Source organism: Asparagus officinalis, chromosome 8 (genome assembly GCF_001876935.1).
Source record: "Asparagus officinalis chromosome 8, Aspof.V1, whole genome shotgun sequence".
Taxonomy (NCBI): domain Eukaryota; kingdom Viridiplantae; phylum Streptophyta; class Magnoliopsida; order Asparagales; family Asparagaceae; genus Asparagus; species Asparagus officinalis.
The window spans coordinates 121,374,569-121,399,168 of record NC_033801.1 but is presented as its reverse complement, the minus strand read 5'-3'; the positions used below and the strand labels follow the sequence as shown (position 1 = coordinate 121,399,168).

At 34.7% G+C, this 24,600-nt stretch overlaps 3 protein-coding genes and 1 long non-coding RNA gene across 4 annotated transcripts in view; 1 reads left to right on the top strand and 3 right to left on the bottom strand.

The window, feature by feature from the left end:
* On the top strand, nucleotides 7–10,754 carry LOC109823023 (kinesin-like protein KIN-13A). Its single transcript, XM_020389339.1, is given in 12 exon segments — nucleotides 7–37; nucleotides 727–948; nucleotides 2,382–2,558; nucleotides 4,123–4,227; nucleotides 4,724–4,801; nucleotides 4,932–5,013; nucleotides 6,166–6,328; nucleotides 7,172–7,504; nucleotides 7,732–7,950; nucleotides 8,048–8,612; nucleotides 8,710–8,775; nucleotides 10,234–10,754. Coding segments are annotated over 12 exon segments (2,199 nt in total). The 5' UTR covers nucleotides 7–31; the 3' UTR covers nucleotides 10,417–10,754.
* Nucleotides 11,192–13,876, bottom strand: LOC109819992. The gene is made up of 3 exons (XR_002241683.1): nucleotides 13,762–13,876; nucleotides 11,616–11,805; nucleotides 11,192–11,514 (listed from the first exon to the last, which is right to left on the bottom strand). It is a non-coding gene; the product is annotated as an uncharacterized LOC109819992 (long non-coding RNA).
* Nucleotides 13,887–16,839, bottom strand: LOC109819991 (pentatricopeptide repeat-containing protein At3g06920-like). The gene has a single exon (XM_020386019.1). It carries the CDS (start codon nucleotides 16,759–16,761, stop codon nucleotides 14,101–14,103), a length of 2,661 nt encoding a protein of 886 aa, XP_020241608.1. The 5' UTR covers nucleotides 16,762–16,839; the 3' UTR covers nucleotides 13,887–14,100.
* Nucleotides 18,761–24,600, bottom strand: part of LOC109821822 (patatin-like protein 3) — a 9,848-nt gene continuing 4,008 nt past the window's right edge. Inside the window, exon 2 of the mRNA XM_020387977.1 lies at nucleotides 18,761–19,324. Coding sequence (XP_020243566.1) covers nucleotides 18,761–19,324 — 564 coding nt within the window. The remainder of the gene's footprint in view (nucleotides 19,325–24,600) is intronic.

The window sequence follows — 24,600 nt, the reverse complement described above, 5'->3', positions numbered from 1 at the left end:
GGCGGATCAGAGGTTGCTGCCGAATCTCTTAATGCAGGTATAAGTCTGATCTTGATCTTGGATCTGAGCGTTATACTAAGTATTTTATTATTTACAAATGCATTTCTTGTAGATCTGTATACGATCAATTAAATTTGGTGCCAACAATTTCTAAGTATCGTTTTTGAGTCTGTTTCAAACATAAATGGCACAGTTTGATGCAGTATCTGGTTTGTTTAGTGAAATGCTGATGATATTTGATTACCCGTTTCTTAAATTGAAGCTTTCGGTGTTTTATGATAAATATTATGCTTTGCTTCAAGCCTCATACTATGATTTAGACGTAATTGATGTATTAGGACTAGATATTTTCTGATAGGACATTAACTCAAGATTGGGTTCGTCTTTGCTGCTTGAATACACAAGGAATCAGGGTAATTAAGAACAATGTAGTTGTATGATGCCAGTAAAGACTTTCAAGCATAAGAATTTTCAATTAGATTGGTATGTTAAAGCATTATTCGTTATCGCCAGTTATTATTTACTCCTGCATTGGAGGTTTTTGGTTCTGGACGTACAGTTTTTATTATTCTCAGCCGTGAGAACTATATATTATTTTGACATGCTCAAAATAATTTTATTTGTTCTTTAGTTTCTCCAATTCCATGTTTCCAGCTTTTAACACGAGTCTTGATTGTTTATTAACTTTATTTATTTGATTATTCGTTTTTATGTTGTTATTTGCAGGGCTACGGAGGTCAATCTGTAGAAGAGAAGCAGAAGCTCTTTAAACTTTTCAGGAATTTGAACTTTAACGGAGAGTCTGCCTCAGAGCCATATACTCCAACTTCCCAAAGTTTTGGACCTTCTGGTGCAGCGGATGGCTTTTACTCGCCCGACCTAAGAGGGGAATTTGGGGCTGGGCTTCTTGATCTTCATGCTGTGGATGATACTGAACTTCTCTCTGAGGTATCATATCCAAGAAATTCACCATAATGGTGAACACAAAAAAGTTGTCTGCGAACTCCTTTTGTGGTATATGTATCGTGATATGATATGATATGAATTAATTTTGTTTCTTACTCCCATTGAAGTTTTAGGGAATTACTCTACTTATGACCAACCTGTGCATTATGTCCTTAAGTAAAATGTACTTATTTTCTTAATTAATATTTAGTTTTGTTTCATGCTTCTAACGTTATAGGTAATTACCCTACTTGTTACCAACCTGTAAGTTATGTCCTCAATTAATATTAAGAATCTTATAGATTATTTTGTAGATGTCCAGAAGTACTTGATGGGCACTTGCCATATGCTCTTTTCAAAAAAACAAAAATTTGGTAATGTCTATAATTTTATATCTCAGAAATGCATATGAGATTAAGCGATTAAAATTGTAGACCACAGCAATGGTATCTGCACACACAATTGTTATGCAGATAACAATTTGATATTATTTGAGTTATTCTTTTACCTATTATCATGTTATACATTGGGAACATTGATTCAAATGCAGACATATACTTTTGTTGCTGTATTTGAAGCACATCCGAACTATACATGTATTTGAAGCATATACTTTCAAATGCAGACATATACTTGTGCAACATTTTTTCCCCATCGTGGATGGTTATATCCGAACTATACATGTAGCATCAGGATCTTTGTCTATTCTTGGCATTTTGCTTAGCTTTATCCAAGCATGTCATCAAATTACTGTTTCAAATTGTGTTCCTTGAAATTTAATTCCATTAGATATCTGAATTATTGGACTGGAAAACTAGCATAGTGATTTATAATATAACTATTTGATAAACATGAGTTAAACCTGAAACCGTGATAACCATCAAATATAATAAAAAGATCCTTTGTGATTCAAGTGATTCTTCATTTAAGATTTGAAGTCCGACACTGCAGCGGCAGCAGCAGCAGCAGCACCACCACCACACAGAAGCAGACCCAAAAAAAAGAGGGTGAAAAGAGGAGAAGAAAACACATATGCACAATTACACATAGAATAGCCTCCGTTTTTTCAAAAGCTTTTGTAACTTTCCCTTTTGTGTCTTGTTTATGGGGTGGGGGGAGCGGTGAGTATGTGCTGGTTAACACTTAAGGGACACATGTTAATGCATACAATAGAAAAGACAAAAAGATATCTAGTAAGGTGTTGACGTTGGATTTGTGAATGCGTCTCTGATGTTTTGGTAGACTGCTGATCTTGTTTTAGTTGAAATTATATTTGTGAAGAGATTCAGAAGAAGCTATTCTCCTATATAAAAAGTAATATATGAATAAGTGAAAATTGAAATATTTTCTAAAATGTTACTGAAAATAATTGTGCTATTACATTTAATATACTTATCTGGCTTGGTCATAAATTCTGATGTATCTTCTCTCTGCAGCATGTCATGACAGAACCATTTGAACCATCACCTTTCATGCCTACTAGAGATTTTGATGACGACTTTGACGCAATGTCCAGCAGGCAACAAGGTCATATAGATGGCAGTGTCAAATTACCAACCAATGACAAAGAGACTAATGTAAAAGAGAGCAATGTGGCTAAGATAAAAGTTGTGGTATGTTACACTAACACTATAATTTTGGATACCTACAGACGGATGATAATATCTCTGGGATGCTTATGCTTTCTTATGATCTATTTTAACAATTGCAAATTCTTCTTTAACTTATCTCGGATTACGTTAGTAGTCAAGAAGCAATTTGGAGGTGGTTTTCACTCACTTATCTCAAAAAGTGCATGCAAGACAAATGTTTAGTTGCTTATGAGTAATAGTTTATGTTAGGTTAAGTCGAGGCTATAACTAAATTATGCTTCACCACATGTTTTTTCATCTTGCTCCTCTCCCTTCTATAGATGCTTACGTGAAAGTGTCGGGCACAGGAGCGCAAAGTTAGGGACTTTCTGTTATACAAATGCCACAAACTCAGGCTATAGTATCCTTTGGTATTCTCAGTTGAGTCCTATCCCTTGACCATATGGTCTTCATTCTGAGCTACACAGATCCGGGTATGCGTATGGCTATGGGCATGGGACATGGCAAATTTGTAAAAGGTAGGATAGGGGACATCTACACATACACGTATATGTAGTAATAAATTACACAAGATCAATGTATTTTTTTCATTTCACGTTCTATGAAATAAAATTCCTATAACATTTATATGTTTTGTTTATAGTATTTATCTATAAAAATAGAAAATTGCTCATTTTTTAACTTGATACACAGAAGAACCTTTATAATCATAGTTTCAATCAGGGTATGAGTTGAAACGAACCCAATTTATGTCCAACAAGTTTTACAAATTTCATGTGAAGTGTGCATGTACGTCCAAGAATTATAGGATGAACATTTTAAATTGAAACATGTATTATATAATTGAGTACACATTTGCTTAACTGTACAAATATCCAAGAAGAGTCAACTGAAGTTTCATTGTTGGGTATGGGTGTTACCCGGTATGGCTCCAAATAGAAGTAGCCATGCAATGTAGTCTCCGTCTTAACATCCGGCTCACTTTTACATTGAAACTGCTTTTGATATATGATTTGGTTCAGTTGATTTTGGCACTTTAGCTTGTAAGGTTTAATACCACTTTGACATTTTGTTATTGATTATTTATGTTCTTGTTGTTGCTTACTATGATAGCTTAAAGGGAATAATCATAGGCCGCAGTTGTAACAGCAAGATCGTCCTAATAGTTTGCTTGATATTCTTTTATTACATATCACAAATAATTCACATTCTCTCATGGAAGGTGAAATCTAGGAGCATCATTCAAATCTGAATGCATAGGTTAATATTCTAAATTTTAAGAAAGTTACTGGGCATCTTTTCCTAGTTAATTCTGGAGAATAATTTAATGCACTTTATGCAATACCTGAACAGAAGAGTCGTAAATCTAGGCAGCGAACAGAACCTATCATTGTACATTCAGTCTTTCCTGCGCCAGATCTGCTGAAGTTGAAATCTTTGGAGTATTAAATGAAGTTAATTATTTTAGTTCATAGCTTATATCCGTATAGTGATCTCTAACCGTTTGCATAAAAATATTGCTGTTTATAATACTAATGCATCATTGTAGGAATTTAGTTATTATTCTCTTAAATATTTCTTTCAGGTGCGCAAAAGGCCTTTAAATAAGAAGGAGATGTCTCGTAAAGAGGACGATATTGTAACTGTACATGATACTGCATGTTTAACAGTGTATGAGCCTAAGTTAAAGGTATGAACATTTACGCTCTGACTTACATTTATTTATCAATAATTATTTTTGTTTATGAATGAATGAATTCCATAATATTCACAACTAGTTATGCTCAGCTTGTGCTTCTGTTGATGCCATTTGGTTGTCATTAGTTATAGTTTTTTTGTCAATTCATCACAACACGTGGCAGTGCTAATAAAAAAACATTTCATTCAGTTGTCTTTGGTAATACTATTCAGTCATTGGATCTGCTTATACCTACCAATATCACCGATTAATTTCCCTTTAGTGCTTTATTTGTGAAGCAGTTCTTTTTTATAAGCAACAGAAAATCCTTCTCTGGACTCATAGGAGTTAGTTTCTGACATGTAGCCGCTGCTCAACCATCTATTACTATTTCTGGAACTAGTTAATAAGAATGTGATTATTGGAAGAAAGTGAAGATAGCATAAGTTACGTGGGATCCCATAAATTGTAATTTTTTGAATAAGAAGCTGGAGTTTTTATATGGCAGGTGGACTTGACTGCATATGTGGAGAAGCATGAGTTTTGTTTTGATGCTATTTTGGACGAGTATGTTACAAATGATGAGGTATCATATAATATTTTAGTACATTGTTTGTTTATGTTTGTAAGTAATTTCACCTTATAGTTTATTTTTCAAAAAATAATATAAGGTTGGTGTTCAATTTTGGTATTAAAGGTTATACTTGTTCAAGCAGGTATATCGTCAGACTGTACAGCCCATTATTCCAACTATATTTCAGAGAACAAAAGCCACATGTTTTGCATATGGACAGACAGGTAAAAGACACATGAACATGGATTTAATAAAAGACATGAAAATGGATCATTTTTTATCTATTTTAAACACACATATTGTTGTGTTGCTGGTCTAGTAAAATGTACTCTCTGAAATAGTTCTTCATGTAGATTAATTAATGGCATGATTAATTTTTTTGGTTCAAGTTTAATCGTTGGTTTCATTTGAAATTATTTGGCAGAAGATTTTTAAGATTTTGAATGTTAGTTTTTGTTTCCTATTCTGATACAAGTATGCTTGAGCAACATCCATACGCAAGTTCATAAGGCCCTGCAATGTTTATAAGAACTCATATTCGACTAAAGTTATAACTCGAGAATGTTTTCTCTGGCAGTGGTGACGACTATCTTAAAGCTTTCCATTATTGTTTTAACATCCAAGATAGTTCTTCTATTTATGAGTTTGATTGTTCTGAACATTATTGTTTTAACATCAAAGCTTTCATTGTCTCTAGATTAATGTAGAATGCATGGCTGTTCAAACGTAATTGTGTGAAAGCTTTAGTGTGGCATGCACTTAGCCATGTATGTAAACTATGAGGGTAATATGACCTCTAAAACAAGCTCCTATCTCTTGAAACTCTCCTTTGAAATAAATTATTTGAGAGGTATTATAAAGAACATGTTACAATCTTTTTTGAATTGAAGAACATGTTACAATACCTTTAAAATCTAAGGCATGAATATTGCTTAAATGAGGGGTACATACTACATACACAAGAAACATCATTATCTTTCTCATGCATTGGCACATAGTTTTTCACAGCTACCCTTATATTCTACTAGTGATGGTCTTGAAACCTTTCTGCAGAAGAGTGTCGAAAATATTTTGGCAGATGTTGTATTTCCTTATTGCTTAGTTTGATATAATGTAGCTGAGCTCTTCATCTGTTGGCCGTTTCTCGACACCTACTGTCTACAGTTAATGGAATTCTAACATCCATTATCCGATAATAATAAAATTTTAATATTTTTTAATGGGAAAGCTCTTTGTATTTCATACGCAATTGTAATATCTTGTTGGTTAAGAGTCGATCGAACACTTTCTTGTTTTTATCCTATAAATCTCATATCTTTTGGCGTTAAAAAGTCACTTGTTAGATAACCATTTCATGTGGTTTCTTTTATTTGTAGGTAGTGGAAAGACATATACAATGCAACCCTTACCTCTCAGAGCTGTTGAAGACATTGTCCGATTGTTACATCAGCCAGTCTACCATGATCAGAAATTCAAATTGTGGCTTAGTTTTTTTGAGATTTATGGTGGAAAACTTTTTGACCTTCTTAGTGATAGAAGGTGGATTTTTCTAACCTTCAGTACATTATAACCAATAATATATTTGATAGTTTTCTGTGTTTCTCATTTAAATATAAATTCTGCAGAGGGTCATGCTAGTTTTCTGTGAGAATGAACACCCTTCATTATGCATTTGGTAGGTGGTAGTTTACTGGAGCTATTTCTTTCAGATCTGTGGTGTCAGTTGTAACTTTATATTCTCCCAGTGATTGATTCTTGTTGTCATATTCTCGCAATATACATTAACTGTAGATCCATCATTATATTCTATAAGTCATAACAAATTTGCTAAACATGAAATGGACATTATATGTTTATTCAGTCACCTTGATTATAGCCTGTAGGTCCATGATCACTTGTTTTCCTGTGTGCATAAAGCTGTTGGATTTTCTGTTGCTTGCCTGCTTGTTTTATGACCGGTTAGCTTCTCATCTAGGCTCTAGCTCACACACTCAGATTAGGTGGTTTTAGATGCTTACTTGGTTAAAAGGTAATTTCCTGCTGTCAAAGTCATGTTTTCAGAATTTTATGTTTGGCTTTGCTGTCCTTGTCTCATTTTGGAGTCGTCCTTGTTTCACTTTTTAGCCAATTTACTATTTCCTAAGGAAACTTTTCATTCTCCTCTGTCCCTCTTTTCAATAATGTACCAAAAAGTATCTGCTTGATTTCATGAGGTAAACTGTCTAATAGTAAATATGTATTATGCATACAATTTTAGTAGTAAAAATCTCTTTAACATATATGTATGTCTTCTCATATGACATATATTAATCTAGAAACAGGTTCGCGAAATTTAGCTTAAAAAACCTGCTTATATATGATATTTTCATTAAATTTTGTCAGGAAGCTCTGTATGAGGGAAGACGGCAGACAACAAGTCTGTATTGTTGGATTGCAAGAATTTGAGGTATCAGATGTGCAGGTGGTCAAAGAATATATCGAGAGAGGAAATTCAGCACGAAGTACAGGTTCCACTGGAGCCAATGAAGAGTCATCCAGATCACATGCTATTTTGCAACTTGCCATCAAGAAGCAAAAAGAGGTGAAAGACACTAGAAGGAAGAATAATAACGATAATGATTTGAAAGGTGGCAAGTTAATTGGGAAGATATCTTTCATTGACCTTGCTGGAAGTGAGCGTGGCGCTGATACAACTGATAACGATCGTCAAACACGGTTAGTAACTTTTGGTAGTTTTTTTTTTCACTTTAAGTCTGTAACATGCTTCTGACATCTCATATGTAATTTTTTAAGTGCCAAGCATCTCTTAAAAGTCCAGCATCGGAGAGATATTCTTATATGAGATGCTGGCTACTGTGATATTTGGTGGCGACACTATCTTTTTACAGCTTTGTTTCTTTTATGATGTCAGATGACGTATATGTCTGTTATTGTTGCTTCAGGATTGAAGGAGCTGAGATAAACAAGAGTCTTTTGGCCCTTAAGGAGTGTATCCGTGCATTAGACAATGATCAGATACATATCCCATTTCGAGGGAGCAAACTGACAGAGGTGCTTCGTGACTCTTTTGTCGGCAATTCAAGGACTGTTATGATATCTTGCATATCTCCCAGTGCAGGCTCTTGTGAACATACACTTAATACCTTGAGATATGCCGATAGGTAAGGATAAGATCATTATGAAATATATAGATGGAAGTCTGTATTCTTGGGAGATTTAAAATATAAACACTTCTTTTTTTTTGGGTGCTATGAACAGGGTTAAGAGTCTTTCCAAGAGTGGAAACTCCAAGAAAGACCAGGCCGCTGGTTCATTTCCTCCACCCAAGGAACCGTCCATTTCCTTCTTTCTGCCCTGAACAGACGACCTTATTAACAAAACCACCATGGTGAAACCAGTAGATATTGCCAGAAGAAATAACGAGAATTTTTCTTACAGTTCTTCATTGGAGACGGATAGAAACAATAACACCTATAATGGAAAGGAAGAACCTGCGCCTACATTTAGTGCAGTTGAAAGGGAAAGGGTTGACATGAAAAACAATTATAGTATTCCATCTAGTCATAAATCATATTCCTCTGCTCGGAATGCATTCAACAACCAAGATGAAGAAAAAGTACCCAAGGTATCCCCACCTCGTAGAAAAGTTCCGAGAGAAGAAAAACCTGAAAGACAAAGTTGGGCACGGAAAGACAGTGGGTCTGAATTGCCGACCACAAGTCATAAAAATCAACAAAGTTATGAACCTGCTTTGAACATCACGTCAAGGCAATATGAGCAGGAGGCTCCATGCAATGATAATGAAATCAATGCCATACTAGAGGTCTGAAATGTTATTATTCTTTTCAGTCTTTTGTAACTGACTTATTAGATATTCCAGTCATTTCATTTGGAGTTCCTTGTGTTCTTTATTATTGTAGGAAGAAGAAGCATTAATATCAGCTCATAGAAAAGAAATTGAAAATACGATGGAGATAGTACGAGAGGTCAGTTGTAATTCCAGCCTTCTTTTAGTGCTGCTTGTGATAACTTTCTTCTTGTATGGTGGAAGTTATTAAATGAACTGCTTGACATTCATTGATAGCTAGACCTCCTTTTAGTATTTCCTCTTTTTACCTTCTTCAATGTCTCTTGCATGATTTTGATGCTGGCCTTCTAACTAATCATATTTTCCATGTTCAAGCAATATACTAAGGTTTTTTTCCCTTTGCTAAACTCTGATTCTAGTCATAGGAATATCTCTTTTCAAATTTAATATATTGGCTAATTAGGAGAACCCAAAAGAAGGTAACATATTCTAGATTCTTTGAACTTAAATTCTCCAACATCTGAGTGGGATTGGGTTCTAGCATGAATCAATATCTTAATGTGTCACAGCCCGGGGAATATGTAAGAAGTTTTCTGATCTTAACTGTAGAAATGGGTTCTACACTTCTACATTGTGGGGTCTAATACATATATTCTCTGCTAGAAGGTAACATATTCTAGATTCTTTGAACTTAAATTCTCCGACATCTGAGTGGGATTGGGTTCTTGCATGAATCAAGATCTTAATGTGTCACAGCCCGGGGAATATGTAAAAAGTTTTCTTATCTTAACTGTAGAAATGGGTTCTACACTTCTACATTGAGGATCTCCAGATACTTGAAAATTTCTCTGGTGCTTAAATTCCAAAAGCTATGATCTTCTTTCATGGGTTAAATCGTACAACCGCAAATTTCATTGTGGGGTCTAATACATATATTCTCTGCTAGAACACTGAAATGGAAAATAAATCTCGGCTTGCTTGTATTGATAATGGAAGACCATAGCATGAACCCTAACTTCAGTGTTCATTTAGGAGAAGTCCTTTACCCTGAATTAGTTGAATTCAGCAATGTCCCTTAGTTGAACGAGCATGAAAATATGATTTGTAAAAAATCATCCAGATTTATCCAAGGATCCAGACAACGTCATCTGAATACCAATTTTCATCTATATTACTCTTTATCATGGATTACTGAATGGTAATTTATTGTAAACCCTCTGGCTAATATCTTGCAGATGAGGTTTACTTGCTTAGTGTGTTACCTGCATCAGCAATGTAATTTTTAAGGGTATACATCTTATTAGAATATAAAAATGTAACCCTCACCCCTCAACACAACTTTGAACTTTTGGTATAATGGTTAGGGACTCTAAGACGAGTTTAGAGTTACAAGTATAATACATCTTTATATGCTGCCTCCTGGATTCTGGAAATTATTATCAGCAATCTTTATATGAAATAAAATACTTTTTCTCAGTTTAATGCAAAATTTCCTTGGTTCATTTATACAAAAGCCTATAATATGTGAGCTACTTTCGACTTTCTTATTACCAATTTTTGTTCCATCCTCAGCAAGTTAATTAGATTTTCGTTGCCTCTTGCTGACTCCCACAACATAACCTCTATTTTCGCACAGGAGATGAATTTGTTGGCAGAGGTGGATCAACCGGGCAGCCTCATCGATAACTATGTGACTCAGCTAAGTTTCCTACTCTCAAGAAAGGCTGCAGGACTCGTCAGCCTCCAAGCACGATTAGCAAGATTTCAGCATCGCCTCAAGGAGCAAGAGATTCTTAGCCGAAAGAAAGCCCCCCGATAGTTCTCTTTCTTTTGGTTTCAGTTTGTTCTATTTATGGGGTTTATGTGCTTTCCCAAGTGTTGTTTGGCCTTCTTCAACTTTGTGGTCCCTTGTATCATTGTAGTTGTATGATCTTGAAGGCTTTCATCCATTGAATGTGCAATTGGAGATCCCTTCATTGAATGGTCGCTTGAGATATTCTCTTCACCCTCCAATTTGCACGAAGGTGATTGGGTGGGAGCTAAAAGTTTGATAGCATAGTAGATGATACAAAATTAATTTGAAAAAAAATGTGTAATAAAACATATATCATGTTATTATCTCAGTTTTACCCCGTATATTACTCTCTTATTTACTACTGTCTTTTCCTTAATTATTATGCAAGCATTTGTGAGTTATCAGTTTATAAATCTATGCTTGCATTTGTGAAGCTGGTTTTGCACAGACAGCGATGAATAAGATAATACCATAACAAGGTGGGTTATTTGTGTTTTCTTAATTCTTCGCAAACCCATGTATTGTACATCGTATGCGTATAGAATAACAAGATTTAGTATGATTGCTCTATTTCATGACTTTCCATATTCTTTCTTTGGGCGCTTTCCCTTTCTTTTTTTTCTTTTCCCAAGATTTTTCTCTATTTCGACAGAAGCGTATACTAGCATAAAAAAATATATTAGTGAATGTAATTTTGTGGACAAATTACTGAATATATAGGATAAAACCCAACCAGAATTCATTTCCTATTTTAAAATAACAACACTGCAACATGATGCATACTGTAGCATTCATAGATCTAACCCCAAAAATATCCCAGTCCAGATCTCACACATACTAGTAGCGGTCCCTTGAACCTTTATATGGAAAAACTTCACTTCACAATTCACATGCATTAATATTTTAGTTTTTGTACATACAAACATTTATAGGTCAACATCGTGTGATTACACCGTCCAATTCATACATATTTCATAACCGAGGTAACCGTACCACAAATGATCTCCTCTTCAACAAATTCAGGCTTAACGTTTAGACTTCGATACATGCACATATGTATCTGCTAATACTTATAAGCTTATATGGCTTGTCCAGCATCCACAGCTTGATTTGAATTTGTATCTGCTCAGCCAAGGTAGATATAAATAGAAATCTACCAACGTCCAATAAAAAAATTATTAAAAAAAGAAGAAGAAGAAGGGGACAGGAATAGAGATACATACTCTGCGCTCCACAGAAATCTCACCATGCCGCCTCAAAATTCCCAATTTGGCCTCTAAAAAGCTGCCTAGCTTTTCTGCAAGCAACAATTGTGCCATCAACAGCAGCCATGCATAAGGCTATTCAACTTATGTTATTTCCCAGAGAAATTCAACAGTAAGTTGCATTGTATGTCAAATTCTTTTGTTTGACCTGTCCAAACTATTAGATATCAGGACATATACTTCTCAGGCCTCCAAAGGTACTGTAAAGTAGATATCAGGATATATGGTGCTCAAGGAAATAGATATCAGGGATTCAGAAGAAAAGTTGAAACTTATATTTTTATGGTATGTACCTTTTTTTAAAGTTATCATTCAAAATGTTTCGGCGTGCATGCCACTATTAATTTCACGAATGAAAACCTGAGATCAATCATGAGAAACATCACAGAATTTACTCCTAGGATGTCAAGTATGACAGTTTTATTTTCCTTTTCCCTTATTAATATTGTTAATTGTGAATAGACCCCCTGTAGCATCACTCAATTGCGAATAGACCCCTGTAGTATTGGCCCATGTGTGAATACACCCGCTTAGCGAACTTTTTCGACTCTTTTAATAAATAAACAAAAAACGTTGGGGGTCTATCCTTATCAGGATATATGGTGCTCAAGGAAATAGATATCAGGGATTCAGAAGAAAAGTTGAAACTTATATTTTTATGGTATGTACCTTTTTTTAAAGTTATCATTCAAAATGTTTCGGCGTGCATGCCACTATTAATTTCACGAATGAAAACCTGAGATCAATCATGAGAAACATCACAGAATTTACTCCTAGGATGTCAAGTATGACAGTTTTATTTTCCTTTTCCCTTATTAATATTGTTAATTGTGAATAGACCCCCTGTAGCATCACTCAATTGCGAATAGACCCCTGTAGTATTGGCCCATGTGTGAATACACCCGCTTAGCGAACTTTTTCGACTCTTTTAATAAATAAACAAAAAACGTTGGGGGTCTATCCTCACCAACAGAACTATGTTTATATTAAGTCAGGGGGTCTATTCACAAAAGTAGAACTACAGTGGTCTATTCGTAATTGGGTGATACTACAATGGTTTTTTTCGTAATTAACCATATTAATACCCAATGCATAGAGAAAATACATAAAATTCACAGCTGAAAATTATAAGAAGAACATGATAGCATTTTCGTTAAGGTGGATAGCAGATTGAATTGCTAGGACCTTGGTTTACACTTCATCAGTCAATCTTCTAATATGGATAAATAAAACTTTGTAATGCATCCTAATTGCTATCTTACATTGACATGTGCTTCGGAACTGGGTATAATTCCATCGCGAATCAGTCATTTCCCTCTTCTTTTGTTATAACACAAACAACCACCTGATAATTCTTTTCTTAACCTCTTAGTTTTATGAATATAGAGTTTCCTTGTATCTTTTTTGGGGTTTCCAATGTAATAATAAGCACACACATTAAAATTTTGCCTTCGCGTAATTTATAATTGAGTGAATTATTTTAGGTGCAAGGTTTCTTTCCTTTGGAAAAAAATGCAATAATATATATCTAAATAAATGAAAATATAGAATACGATATATAGAGTAGAAGTAGAGTAGAAGCAGAATTGAAGCAATTTCTATGTTTAACAAGAACTCACATTTTTCACTAGAAATCCCTGTTGTTGGATTGAATTAGTTTAGTTATAGTTGGGAACTTATAATAACCTCTTTAATTTTAATAAATTAATAAAAAAACATTTTTCTTGAAAGATTAAAAGAAAAAAGAAAAAAAAGAAAAAAAAGAAAAAAAAGAAAAAAAAAGAAAAAAAAAGGATGGGATAATCTAAATTTTTCTTAAACTTAACTCTTTTTATGTTGAGCATAAACAATTTATTATTTATGTGCGGCCTCATGAAACAAGTAATGAAACATGTCAGAATGAGAAACCTAGGACAGACAGCTTGACAAATGAACATTAGAAGAATCCTCAGATTTCAGAAAAGAACAGAATAACGTAGATTGAAAAAGTACATCAGCAGCTACTTTAACACTACAAAATCTATACCAGATTATAATATCGAGAGAACATATTAATCACGTTGCACTAAGTTCAGCCAAGCAAGTTGTTAGGAAGGTGGCATACCTTAGTAGGGATGAAACTTGGATTCAATGAAATCAACTAATGCTCTGAGACCACAAGGTGCAGCACACAGCTCTCCAAGAATCATATAACAGCAAGCATCAACTGATTGTAGATGCAAATTTTTGAGTCCTTTAAGTTAATTCCGCGCGCGCGCACAGCTGGAGGGGTTTTTAAAATAACCCCTTGAACTTGTTTTTCAGTAAGCCCCTTGAAGATTTTTCACTTAAATCCCCCAAAGTAACACCGTCAAGTCTCACGTATGCCGCACACTCTTCAAAAAGAAGAGCCACCCATTTCCACATCATAAGTTAAACGTTTACCCACTCTGTTCTTCGTAATTTACAAGGATCTAGCAGCATGCTGTGACTCTTCCATCTCCCTTAAAAAAGCTCCGATGGTAGCAGCTTGTTCAGGGCACTCTGACTCTTGTAGTGCATTAAGAAGAATTGAACAAGTCTTGGCGTTAATCTTACAACCCCTAAGTCGAGTCTCTTCAAATATCCTATATGCATCGATTGCGCGATTAGCATTACTCATGCCTTCTATAAGAGCATCAAAACGAACTAAGTCAGATATACCTCCACTCGCTTTAAACTTCTCAAAAAGGCTATTTGCTTCAGCAATATTCCCTGCCTTTGAAAGGCCTGAGATCATAGTAGTGTATGTAATATCACTGGGAACTAAACCTAGTTTCTGCATTTCTTGCCAAAGGAAAAAAGCTTTGTTGTACTTCTGAACTCGACAGAGGCCATTAATAAGAATACAGTAAGTAAAGGTGTTAGCTGCACAACTCATCTCTTTCATCGACTGAAAGCAGACAAGAGCTTCATCGATCTCCTTTGCCTTCACTAGAGCATGGATTAAGCAATTCCATGTGTACAAGGTTGGAGTTAAACCCTTTTGCATCAACTCTTCCATGATTAAATACGCTTCATCAATCCTCCCCACTTTCGCAAACCCATCAACAAGACTACCATACAATGGTAAATTTATCTCGATTCCTTTTGATTTTGCTTCTTCAAAAAGTATGTAAGCCTCTTCAAGCCTGTCAATTTTCGCAAGCCCATCAATAACAGATCCATATGTAACAATAGAGGGGTCACATCCCTTTGATTTCATCTCCACGAAAAGCTCATAAGCTTTATCCACCTGGCTTAACTTGCAGAACCCATCAATGACTGTGTTATAGGCCAAGGAATCAAGTGCAAGACCTTGTTCTTTCATTGCACAAAATAGCTTGTACATATCTTGAAGTTGACCAGATTTTATGAGTCCATGAATCAGTATAGAATAACTATGTACATTAGGGGAGAAACCATGAACTTTTATATCCTCAAATAAACTTTGCCCTTTTTCTATCTCACCAGCCTTGAAAACACAATCCATGTAAGTGTTCAAAAGGGTGAGATCTGGAGGACAACCTCTATGTTTCATTTCTTCAAAGATCTTATGTCCATCTTCATTTCTACCATGCTTGAAGAAATTTCTGATCAAAGAAGTATAGATAATGGCATTAGGGCTATGGCCAGCATCCAACATTTCTTTATACAGACTGTAGGCCTCATGAACCCTCCCTTTCTTTCCAAATCCATCAATTAGATACCTATATGTAACATCATCGAATATACTATGAGCTCCGTCTAGCTTCTGAGCCTTACAAAACCTATCAACCATCATGTTCACTGTATTTTGGTTGGGAAATGAGCCAGCACTTTGCATTATATCTCTAATTCGAGAGGCATCTTCTAATCTACCTTCCATACAAAGCATACTAATAATGATGTTATAGGTTGTAGCATTAGGTTCTGCATCTTTTTTCATCTCCTCAAAAACCTTAAGAGCGTCATCCACTCTCCTCTTTTTGCCAAGGCAATTAAGGAGAGAATTATATGTAATAACACTTGGAGTGTATCCCTTTTCTCTAAACTTCTCTAATAACCGATAAGCCTGATCAAACTTGCCAGCTGAACCATAGCCCATAATCATTATATTGTAAGCATGAGCACAAGGGACTTCCCTCTCTAGTATCATTTGCTCGAACAAGTCTTCAGCTGCATTTAATCTATTAGCCTTGCAAAGAAATCCAATGATGCGAGAATATGTAAAATCATCCGGGTTAATCCCTTGTGTTCTCATGTCATGAAAGAATTTCAAAGCCATATCAACCTTTCCCACTTTTCCAAAACAATCAATACAAACATTGTAGAGAACAATACCTGAAGCAAATGAACTACTCTTCAACTCGTTCAATAAGGAAAGTGCCAACGCAAGCTCACCTTCTTTAGCAAACCCTAGAACCAAAGTCGTGAACAATTGCACATTCACTTGATAGTCCAAATCCTGCATCTTCTGAAACAATTTGCGGGCCGCATCGAGTTCACTAGCATCAGTAAGGGCCGCGATCAGAGTAGTGTAAGCCCAATATGCAGGCCGAAACTTAAATTTCTCCATCATTTCAACCACATTAACACCTTCTTTCAGCTTCCCATCCTTTACTAAACTCTCAACCATCTCCAAACAAGCTTTATCCGATGGCTTGAATCCGAGAACACTCATCTCCTCCAATATCTTCTCTAAAACATCAAAATTTCTAGTTCTTGCGATCACCATAAGCAAAGAATTGTACGCTCCTGAACAATGCTGTTCTTTACTAAAATTTTCGACCCATCTGAAATAATTCATAGCCAAGTTCAAATCTTTCACCCTTCTCAAAACTCCTACAACAATTTGAGGACTGGGTTTCTCGTGAATCGAAGAGAGGGCACTCCCCAAGTCATCACCCAAAGCACTATTTTCTAAAATTCGGCAAATTTCATCAATTTTTGACTTAAAATGAGCAACTTTATCAAGATTTTCAGTTCGCATCAGTCCGTTGTTCACATCAGAAGGTGTACCGGATGAGAATTTACGGTAATTTCGGGGATTAGGGTTAGGGTTTGTACCTTTTGAGATTGAGGATAAAGAAAAGATCAGGATACATCTCGATCTTGCAATTGACATGATTGACGACGGAGGAGCGAGCTAAATTTGGGGATAAATTGTGAAGAAATTGGCATCGAATTCAAAGGGGAAGGAGCGGAGCCCAAAACCCAAGTTTCGGGTTTGATGGGTTAATCAGCGGGCTGGTTTAAAATGGCGGGCCGTAAGATTTGCCCGCTTAAATTACAATGATGGGCCAAGTATAAATTTAGGCCTAAGGCTACGGCCCATTAAGATTGGGCTGGGTTCGATATTAGCAAGAGCCTAATGATGATACTCAAAATTGTACTGATTAGCAGTCGAATTTGAAGTTAAAGAGTTTCTCTAATCAAGGCTATTGCTAAATAAACATAACGTGATCTCATTCGCATATTGCATGCAGCTCTCAGATCTTTAAAGATAAAAACTTTTAATTTAGCCACGTTGTATGTATATTAAGTTGACATTTATGACTCCAAGTGTAGCAAAGAAGCGTATATGATGGGGACAAATTTTGAAAAACAACCCACTTTCAAAAATAATTTTAAAAAACGATATCTTTGAAACTTATTTTCCAAAAGCAAACTGACGAAAAAAATACCAAACTTCATGGGAGTTCAAGTCCCATGAAGTTTTGTTAGGTAAAAAACTTCAGGGGACTTGAAGTCCCGTGAAGTTTGGTATTTTTTTTATACAAAAAACGACCCAGTTTCAGCTAGTTGGCTGAAACTGCGTCGCTTTTGGCAAATAAGTTTTAAATAGGTCGTTTTTTTATGAATAAGTTTGGAAATGGGTTGGTTTTCAAAATTTGTCCTATATCATGGACAAAAAGTAGCAAAGCACCATGCAAGATCCTTCGAAAGGTATGTTAATTAAGCCAACACTTCCTATGTGACTTAATGATGTATTTAAATAATGTGTAATTATACATTTTTGTACACATTTTATGCAGAAGATGTGGGTTTTGGGAGATGGGAAGGATCTAGATGTGTTGGGCCAAAGGTAAAAGAGAGGACTCCTTGGTTTTAGATTCCTAAAGGCTTGTGGAGTTCCTAGGGAAAAACTAGAGTGAGAGTAGGAGATTCTTGTTAATAAGATTGATGGATCACACAAGAAATCAGAGCACAAGATTATGGACGTGGATAATGGGTCAATTGGTAAGGGAAGTTTCTAAATGTTTATAGGGTTATTTGCATACGTACCCTATAAACATTCTAGGGGGTTTTTGTGAAATTGCCCCCTCTATCTTTTTAACAAGACTACCCCCTCTATCTCAGTATTTGTGAAATTACCCCTCAAATTATCAATTTTGGAAGGAAAAAAACCATCAAATCAATTAGTCATCAACTTTGATAGGCTAATTTGTAACTGTTTAATGTAAAAACTATCACAAAATAAGTCATACTCACAAGTTGATGATTTATCAACTTTAGGGCAGCGGAGGCCCAAAGTTGTTGATTTGGAGGGTAGTTTTGCAAGTAAATATGATTTGGCGGATAGTTTTGCAGATACCCATGATTCAAGGGGTATATATGCAAATAATCCATGTTTATAATGTTGATGAACATTTATACATCTCTACTTCTTTGGGTGATACATCATAGAGGTTTTGGAGGAATCATGAGAAATACTGTTATGAATCTGAAGTTCGAATCTATATAACACCAAGAGTTTATTAATGTGAATAACTAATCAAGTTGAATTCATGTCAACAGGGAGCGAGTAAGGGATTACACTAGGAGATGATTTTCTAACGGCGGTAGTGGAGCCACATGTTGATCATATGCTAATAATGGGACTTGTGGTTGTTTTCTTGTCTCATCAATGAGCATATTTGATACATGAAACTTTATTTGCAGCAATATATATATGGGAAAAAATGCTTTCAGCCCCAAAATCAAAGAAAACGTGTTCCCCCTGTCAAGATTTTTTCAACAGGCTCTTTGCCCCCAAAAGTAAACTAATTATTCATTGAGCCCCAAAAACACAAAATCCAAGAATTTTACACAGGTAAAAACTATAATACTCATTCTCTCTCTCTCTAACCATGCAATCCCTCCGCTCTCCCTCCTACCTTCGTTGCTGATTGATCCACAGCGTCGATCGTTCCTTCGCCAGCAATCCTCGCAACCTTCGCTGTCGATTTAACCTCCCCGCAGCAAAGATTCAGCGTCTTGGAGCTCCCCAGGGACACCACCAACCGATCCTCCGCCCCATCGACGAAGGGAAACTCCCTCTTATTAGTAAGCACGTGCGTGATTGCAGCCGCCGTCGGATTTCCCATCCCAATCCCTCCTCCCATCGCTTTCATCCAGGTCCTTCTATCCACCGACTTCACCTCTGTCGCTCGATCCGCGGCGCAGGTCGCGACACAGATGTCCTTGATGTGGAAATTAAAGCCATCGGATTCCACGATGTCGGACCTCGAGAACATGAACGCTGACCCCGTCAACAAATCGAAGCACGAGATCAGCAATGACTTTATAGAATCCTGCCTCAGACACGCATCCCCAAACAGCTTCTTGAACTTGTTGCTTAATAATTTCGACGAGTTGAACAGCTTGCGAAATCTCCCTCTCCTCTGAAACATCTTTTTGATTTTTGGCTAGGAATAATCAAGAAATTATATATAAATATGGCTAAATTTTGGGCTAATTGACTTATAATTAGTTGCAATGGTGGAATATCAGTGGGTGGTTCTTGAAACTTTTGTCGATTACACGTTTGTTGTAAAGGTTACGCGTTTGTTGTTAAGGTTATACGAGTTGTTTGTTAAGATTACGGGTTGTTTGCTAAGATTACACGTTTGTTGTTAAGGTTACGCGTTGGTTGTTAAGTTTACGCGTTTCTTGTTAAGGTTATACGAGTTGCTTGTTAAGATCACAGGTTGCTTGTTAAGGTTACCCGTTTGTTGTTAAGGTTACGCGTTTGTTGTTAAGGTTACGTGTTGTTTGTTATGTGTAACCTTCATATTAACGAAATCTGATAGAAGTTTCAAGAACCACCTACTGATATTCCACCATTGCAACTAATTATAAGCCAAGTAGCCCAAAATTTAGCTATATTTACAAACACGTAACCTTAACAACCAACGTGTAACCTTAACAACAAACACGTAACCTTAACACCAAACACGTAACCTTAACAAGCAACCTGTAATCTTCACAAGCAACTTGTATAACCTTAACAAGAAACTCGTAAACTTAACAACAAACGCGTAAGCTTAACAACAAACGCGTAATCTTAACAAGCAACCTGTAACCTTAACAAGCCACCCGTAATCTTAACAAGCAACTCGTATAACCTTAACAACAAACACGTAACCTTAACAACAAACACGTAACCTTCATATTAACGTAATCCGACAGAAGTTTCAAGAACCACCCATTGATATTCCACCATTGCAACTAATTATAAGCCAATTAGCTCAAAATTTAGCTATATTTACATAAATTTAGCCCAAAATTCAAGAACCACCCACTAATTATAAGCCGTTAGGACTTCTTCGATACCCCCATCTCCTCAGTACAAATTTCAAGGTAAAAAAAAAAGAAAATTCAAAACGAAAATTCGTTCCTTATTGCCTTCAGTACTTATTACCCCTCCGCCACTCTTATATTGTTCCCGCACCCACACTTTAGCTTACCGTGATCCCTCTAGAAGAACTCCCTGTTCTCCTTCCAAAACTACCCATTCTCGTAAACCTCCTTCTTCCAGATCGGCACCGATGCCTTCACCTCGTTCGATCACAAATTGGCACGCCTCGATCGCGTCGGACCTGTGGACAGCTGATGCCGTGACGAACATGCTGGCCTCGCCGATGGGATGGTGCCGAGGTGGTGGGAGACGGCACCACATTCGAGGGACCAGGCCGATCTCGAGCAGGCAACGATGGATCAGAGCTGGAGGAGGGCCATGTGAACGTAGGACTCTTAGCGGAGCTCGACCACGTGGTGGCCGTTGAAGGTGTCGCAGGTCGTGCCCTCGAAGGTCGCGATGGCGCCGCCGGGGGCGGGGGAGCGGTCGTGGGCGGTGTACTTGGCGGGGTCTAGGTGGGGGAAGGTGGCGGGGTCCAGCTCTCTCCTCTGCACAAATAAAAAAGGGAAACAAATGGTATTTTGGGAAGATTTATGTTGGTTTTAAACATCATATCACGTGGGGGGTGTTTTGGGGGCTAGAAGAAAATCGCTTGAGTTTTTGGGGGCAAAAAGCCCGTTGAAAAAGTCTTAGGAGGGGAGAGCACGTTTTCTTTGGTTTTGGGAGCTAGAATCCCGTTGAAGTCTTCAAAAGATGGATGATCATTCAATTCGCAGAAGAATTTTGCATATGAATTTACTTGCAATATGTTCATTAAACTTTTAGTTATGATTTGACTCATATTCATGTTAACTTTTAGTTGATATTTCGCTCATATTTATATTATCTAATATTTTTATTCAATTTTATAGCTCATTCTCTGTATCATAGAAGTAAAACTAAAAGTATGAATAATTATTTTCTTACAAAATTAGAACAGGGAGATTATGATATATTTCGTCATGAGATCTAAATATAAAAATTTCTTTTTTCTTTGATGCAATGTCCCTATCAAATATTACCCCAAACGATGTGAATAAAAAATGCTATTATAACTCACTTACCAAGGACAATTGTATTATATATAGGATACATAACTCATCTAGAATATTCATATCTCCTAAGTAGATTTTGCTGTTGTAAGAGCAACATGTTAATGGCTCGTATTTAAAAATTTTGGCTCTATAAAAGACACGATAATTTAGAGTGCATAGCTTATATATCGTAAAAATCATACCGATTCATGAAGAATTTTTTCTAATAATGATATTATTATAATGATATTACTATTTAATATTAAATCAATTTTATTATATAAGATTATATGATCATTTTTAATAAATTATAAAGTATATATATGAAAACCTTGTTGCTTATAGCCAGTAGTTGGGCTCCACAAAATAGGTTAACTTTACATTGTAGTTTGCTATTTGTAGTACTGTTGGTAATGTCATTACCTATCCTATTTATCTTATTATTCACATTTTCCTGATGTAAGTTCTCTTTCGCTAATCATTCAATTAGCTATATTTAATTTTTATAATATCAGAGGTTACAATATTCTCTTCTATTTAAAAAGTGTTGAAATGACTTTCTTAAAAAAATATATATATACATAATAACAATAATATATACTTCAGTAAAACTCAAAGATTGGCTTAAAACCATTTAGAGGAAGGTCCTTTCTATGCTAGAATGGTGATATAGTGATTACATAGTCTAAAAATCAAAGAAAAAATTTCTACAAAGGAATAGTAATTTAATATGTTAAATTAAGAACTAATTTATAAAATATACATGGACAATACAGATAGCTATAGAAAGTAAGGTATATATTTTCATAAAAATTTTATAGTGAGTGATCAACTACAATCATCATAATTTAAGCATAAATAATTATTATTTTAGTTACTAATTTGATATGTGTAACTATGGAATAAATATCTAGCAAAAAATATGAATTGAGATTGTATTATGCTGTATGTAAATAAATAAATGTTATTAGAGCTCCCTTTATATTGAATTTAAAAGTAATAATTTAAATTATTAAGCACCAAATGTTAACTCATGTGAGAAAGTAAAGTAATCTATCGTCTATATATGTATATAGTAAATTAATCAAACGTATTAAAATTATAATAACCACAGTCAAAATTATATGGTGGGTTCACATTAAATATAATTTGCAAAAAAATAGTATATTAAAATCAAAATCTTTTTAACCACTACATAGATTGTCTGAAAAATTTGCATATATAAACTATACTACCTAGAAATAGTGATGTGCACACTTAACTATGGTCTAATAATCTTAAGAACGACTTATTTTTTAATATCATCATTAGTTGATGTATATGTGCATTACAATGAAAACACAATAAAAATTTAGAAAACTACAAAATAGACACCCTCAAAAGTTTTAAAAAGTGTAAAAAAACACTATAAAATTTATAATTTACAAATACACAAAACTATTAAATATTACATTAAAATCAAGAAATTATAAAAAAAAAATCATAGAAAATTTTCAAACTTTGGATGGGTAATTTGCAATATGCTAAACTTTAAGGTTATTTTTTATAAATTTTAAATTTAATAGATTTTCAATTAGTTATGTTATTTTCAAAAAAATTATGGGTAATATTTACCATGAAAAGTTTTTCGTAAACCTATACTTTTAAAAGGTGTATGATATTTTTTACAAAATTTTAATTTTCTAGGGGTTGTTAGTAATTTTGCATATTCATTTTAGTATATATAGGTTAGAAATTCTCATGGAGTTTTTTTTTGTAAATTATGAATTTTAAGGACTTTTCATAATTTTTTAAATTTATAGGTTTTTTCTACAGATTATAAATTGTTTATAGACCATTAATACTTCATATGCTTTCAATTTACTAATGAATTTGAAATTTTTAGGGTGTTTTTTAAAATTTTAAATTTTAAATGTTTGTTTGTAATTTTTAAAACTTTAAGGGTGTTTTTCTATAAATTATAAGTTATGTAGGGAATATTTATAATTCCTATATTTTTAATGTACTGTTAGGCCAGAAATTATCAGGATTTTTTGTAAATTTTATAATTTTGAGAATTTTATTTTGTAATTTGTAAAAAGTTTAGAGTGTGTATTGCAAATTCTATACAATTTGGGGGTTGTTTGTGTAATTTGTAGGTTTTTAGTATGTTTATAAGTTTGACATTTTCAAGGAGTGTTTTATAAATTTTAAATTTTTTGGAGTGTTTTTGTAATTTTTAAAAGTTACATGATATTTTCTTCAAAGTCAAAAAACTTTCAGTTTCTAGTTAGCATATATTTTTTAGATTTCTCACTGGATTGAATAAGTAAAATATATAATTTTTAAGATGTTTTAATAAAATTTTGAATTTGTAGGGGTGTTTTTGTAATTTAAAAACTTGGAGAATATTTTTTACAAAGTCCAAAAATTTTTAGGTGTTGGCTAGCATTGTTTTTTAGATTTCTCTATGAATTAAAATAAATAATGATTTGAATTATATAAAACATATCTATTTTATCCAATAACATGTTAAGTCTCATTATGAATAGAATAAATCATTTGGTTACTAATTCAAAGAAGATATGTTAATTAGAATAGATTAGGATAACAATGTAATATTCAAAAATTCTAAGGGTAATATTGACCATAGAAAGATTTTCCTGAACTCGTACTTTTACTAAGGTGACACCTTAGATTCCCACCTAAGGACGCGGCCTAAAATCACATCATTCCCTAATTTTTTTTACAATCCGCTTCGTTGATTTTGATCTACACATTCTTAAACCCAAACACACCAATTTTAGGGTGAACCCGTCCTGTTTTGACCCTTCATCAACACACCGCAATTTTAACGGTTTCGAATGAATAGAACTTTTTGCACAGCTCAACGAAGGGTCAAAACACGACAGGTTCACCCCAAATTTGATGTGTTTGGGTTTAAGAACGTGTAGATCAAGATCAACGGAGCGGATCGCTAAAAAAATTTAGGAAATGATGTGACTTTAGGCCGCGTCCTTAGGTGGGAATCTAAGGTGTCACCTTAGAAAAACATTATATAGTAGTAAGTACAGTATAATATATATATATATATAGTATATATATTATATGATATATAATATATTATATATATATATATATAATATATAATATAGAGAGAGGAAGAGAGAGAGAGAGAAGAGAGAGACAGAAATATGGAGAAACTTGGTACCAAAGTTTCTCCATGAAACTTGGTAGTGAGGTGCAAATCCACCCTACATCACATCCTTGAAGAGAGAGCCTCAATCACTAT

What these genes read in the sequence shown, in the direction of transcription:
- LOC109819991 (XM_020386019.1), bottom strand. Translation starts at nt 16,761, where the DNA reads ATGTCAATTGCAAGATCGAGATGTATCCTGATCTTTTCTTTATCCTCA.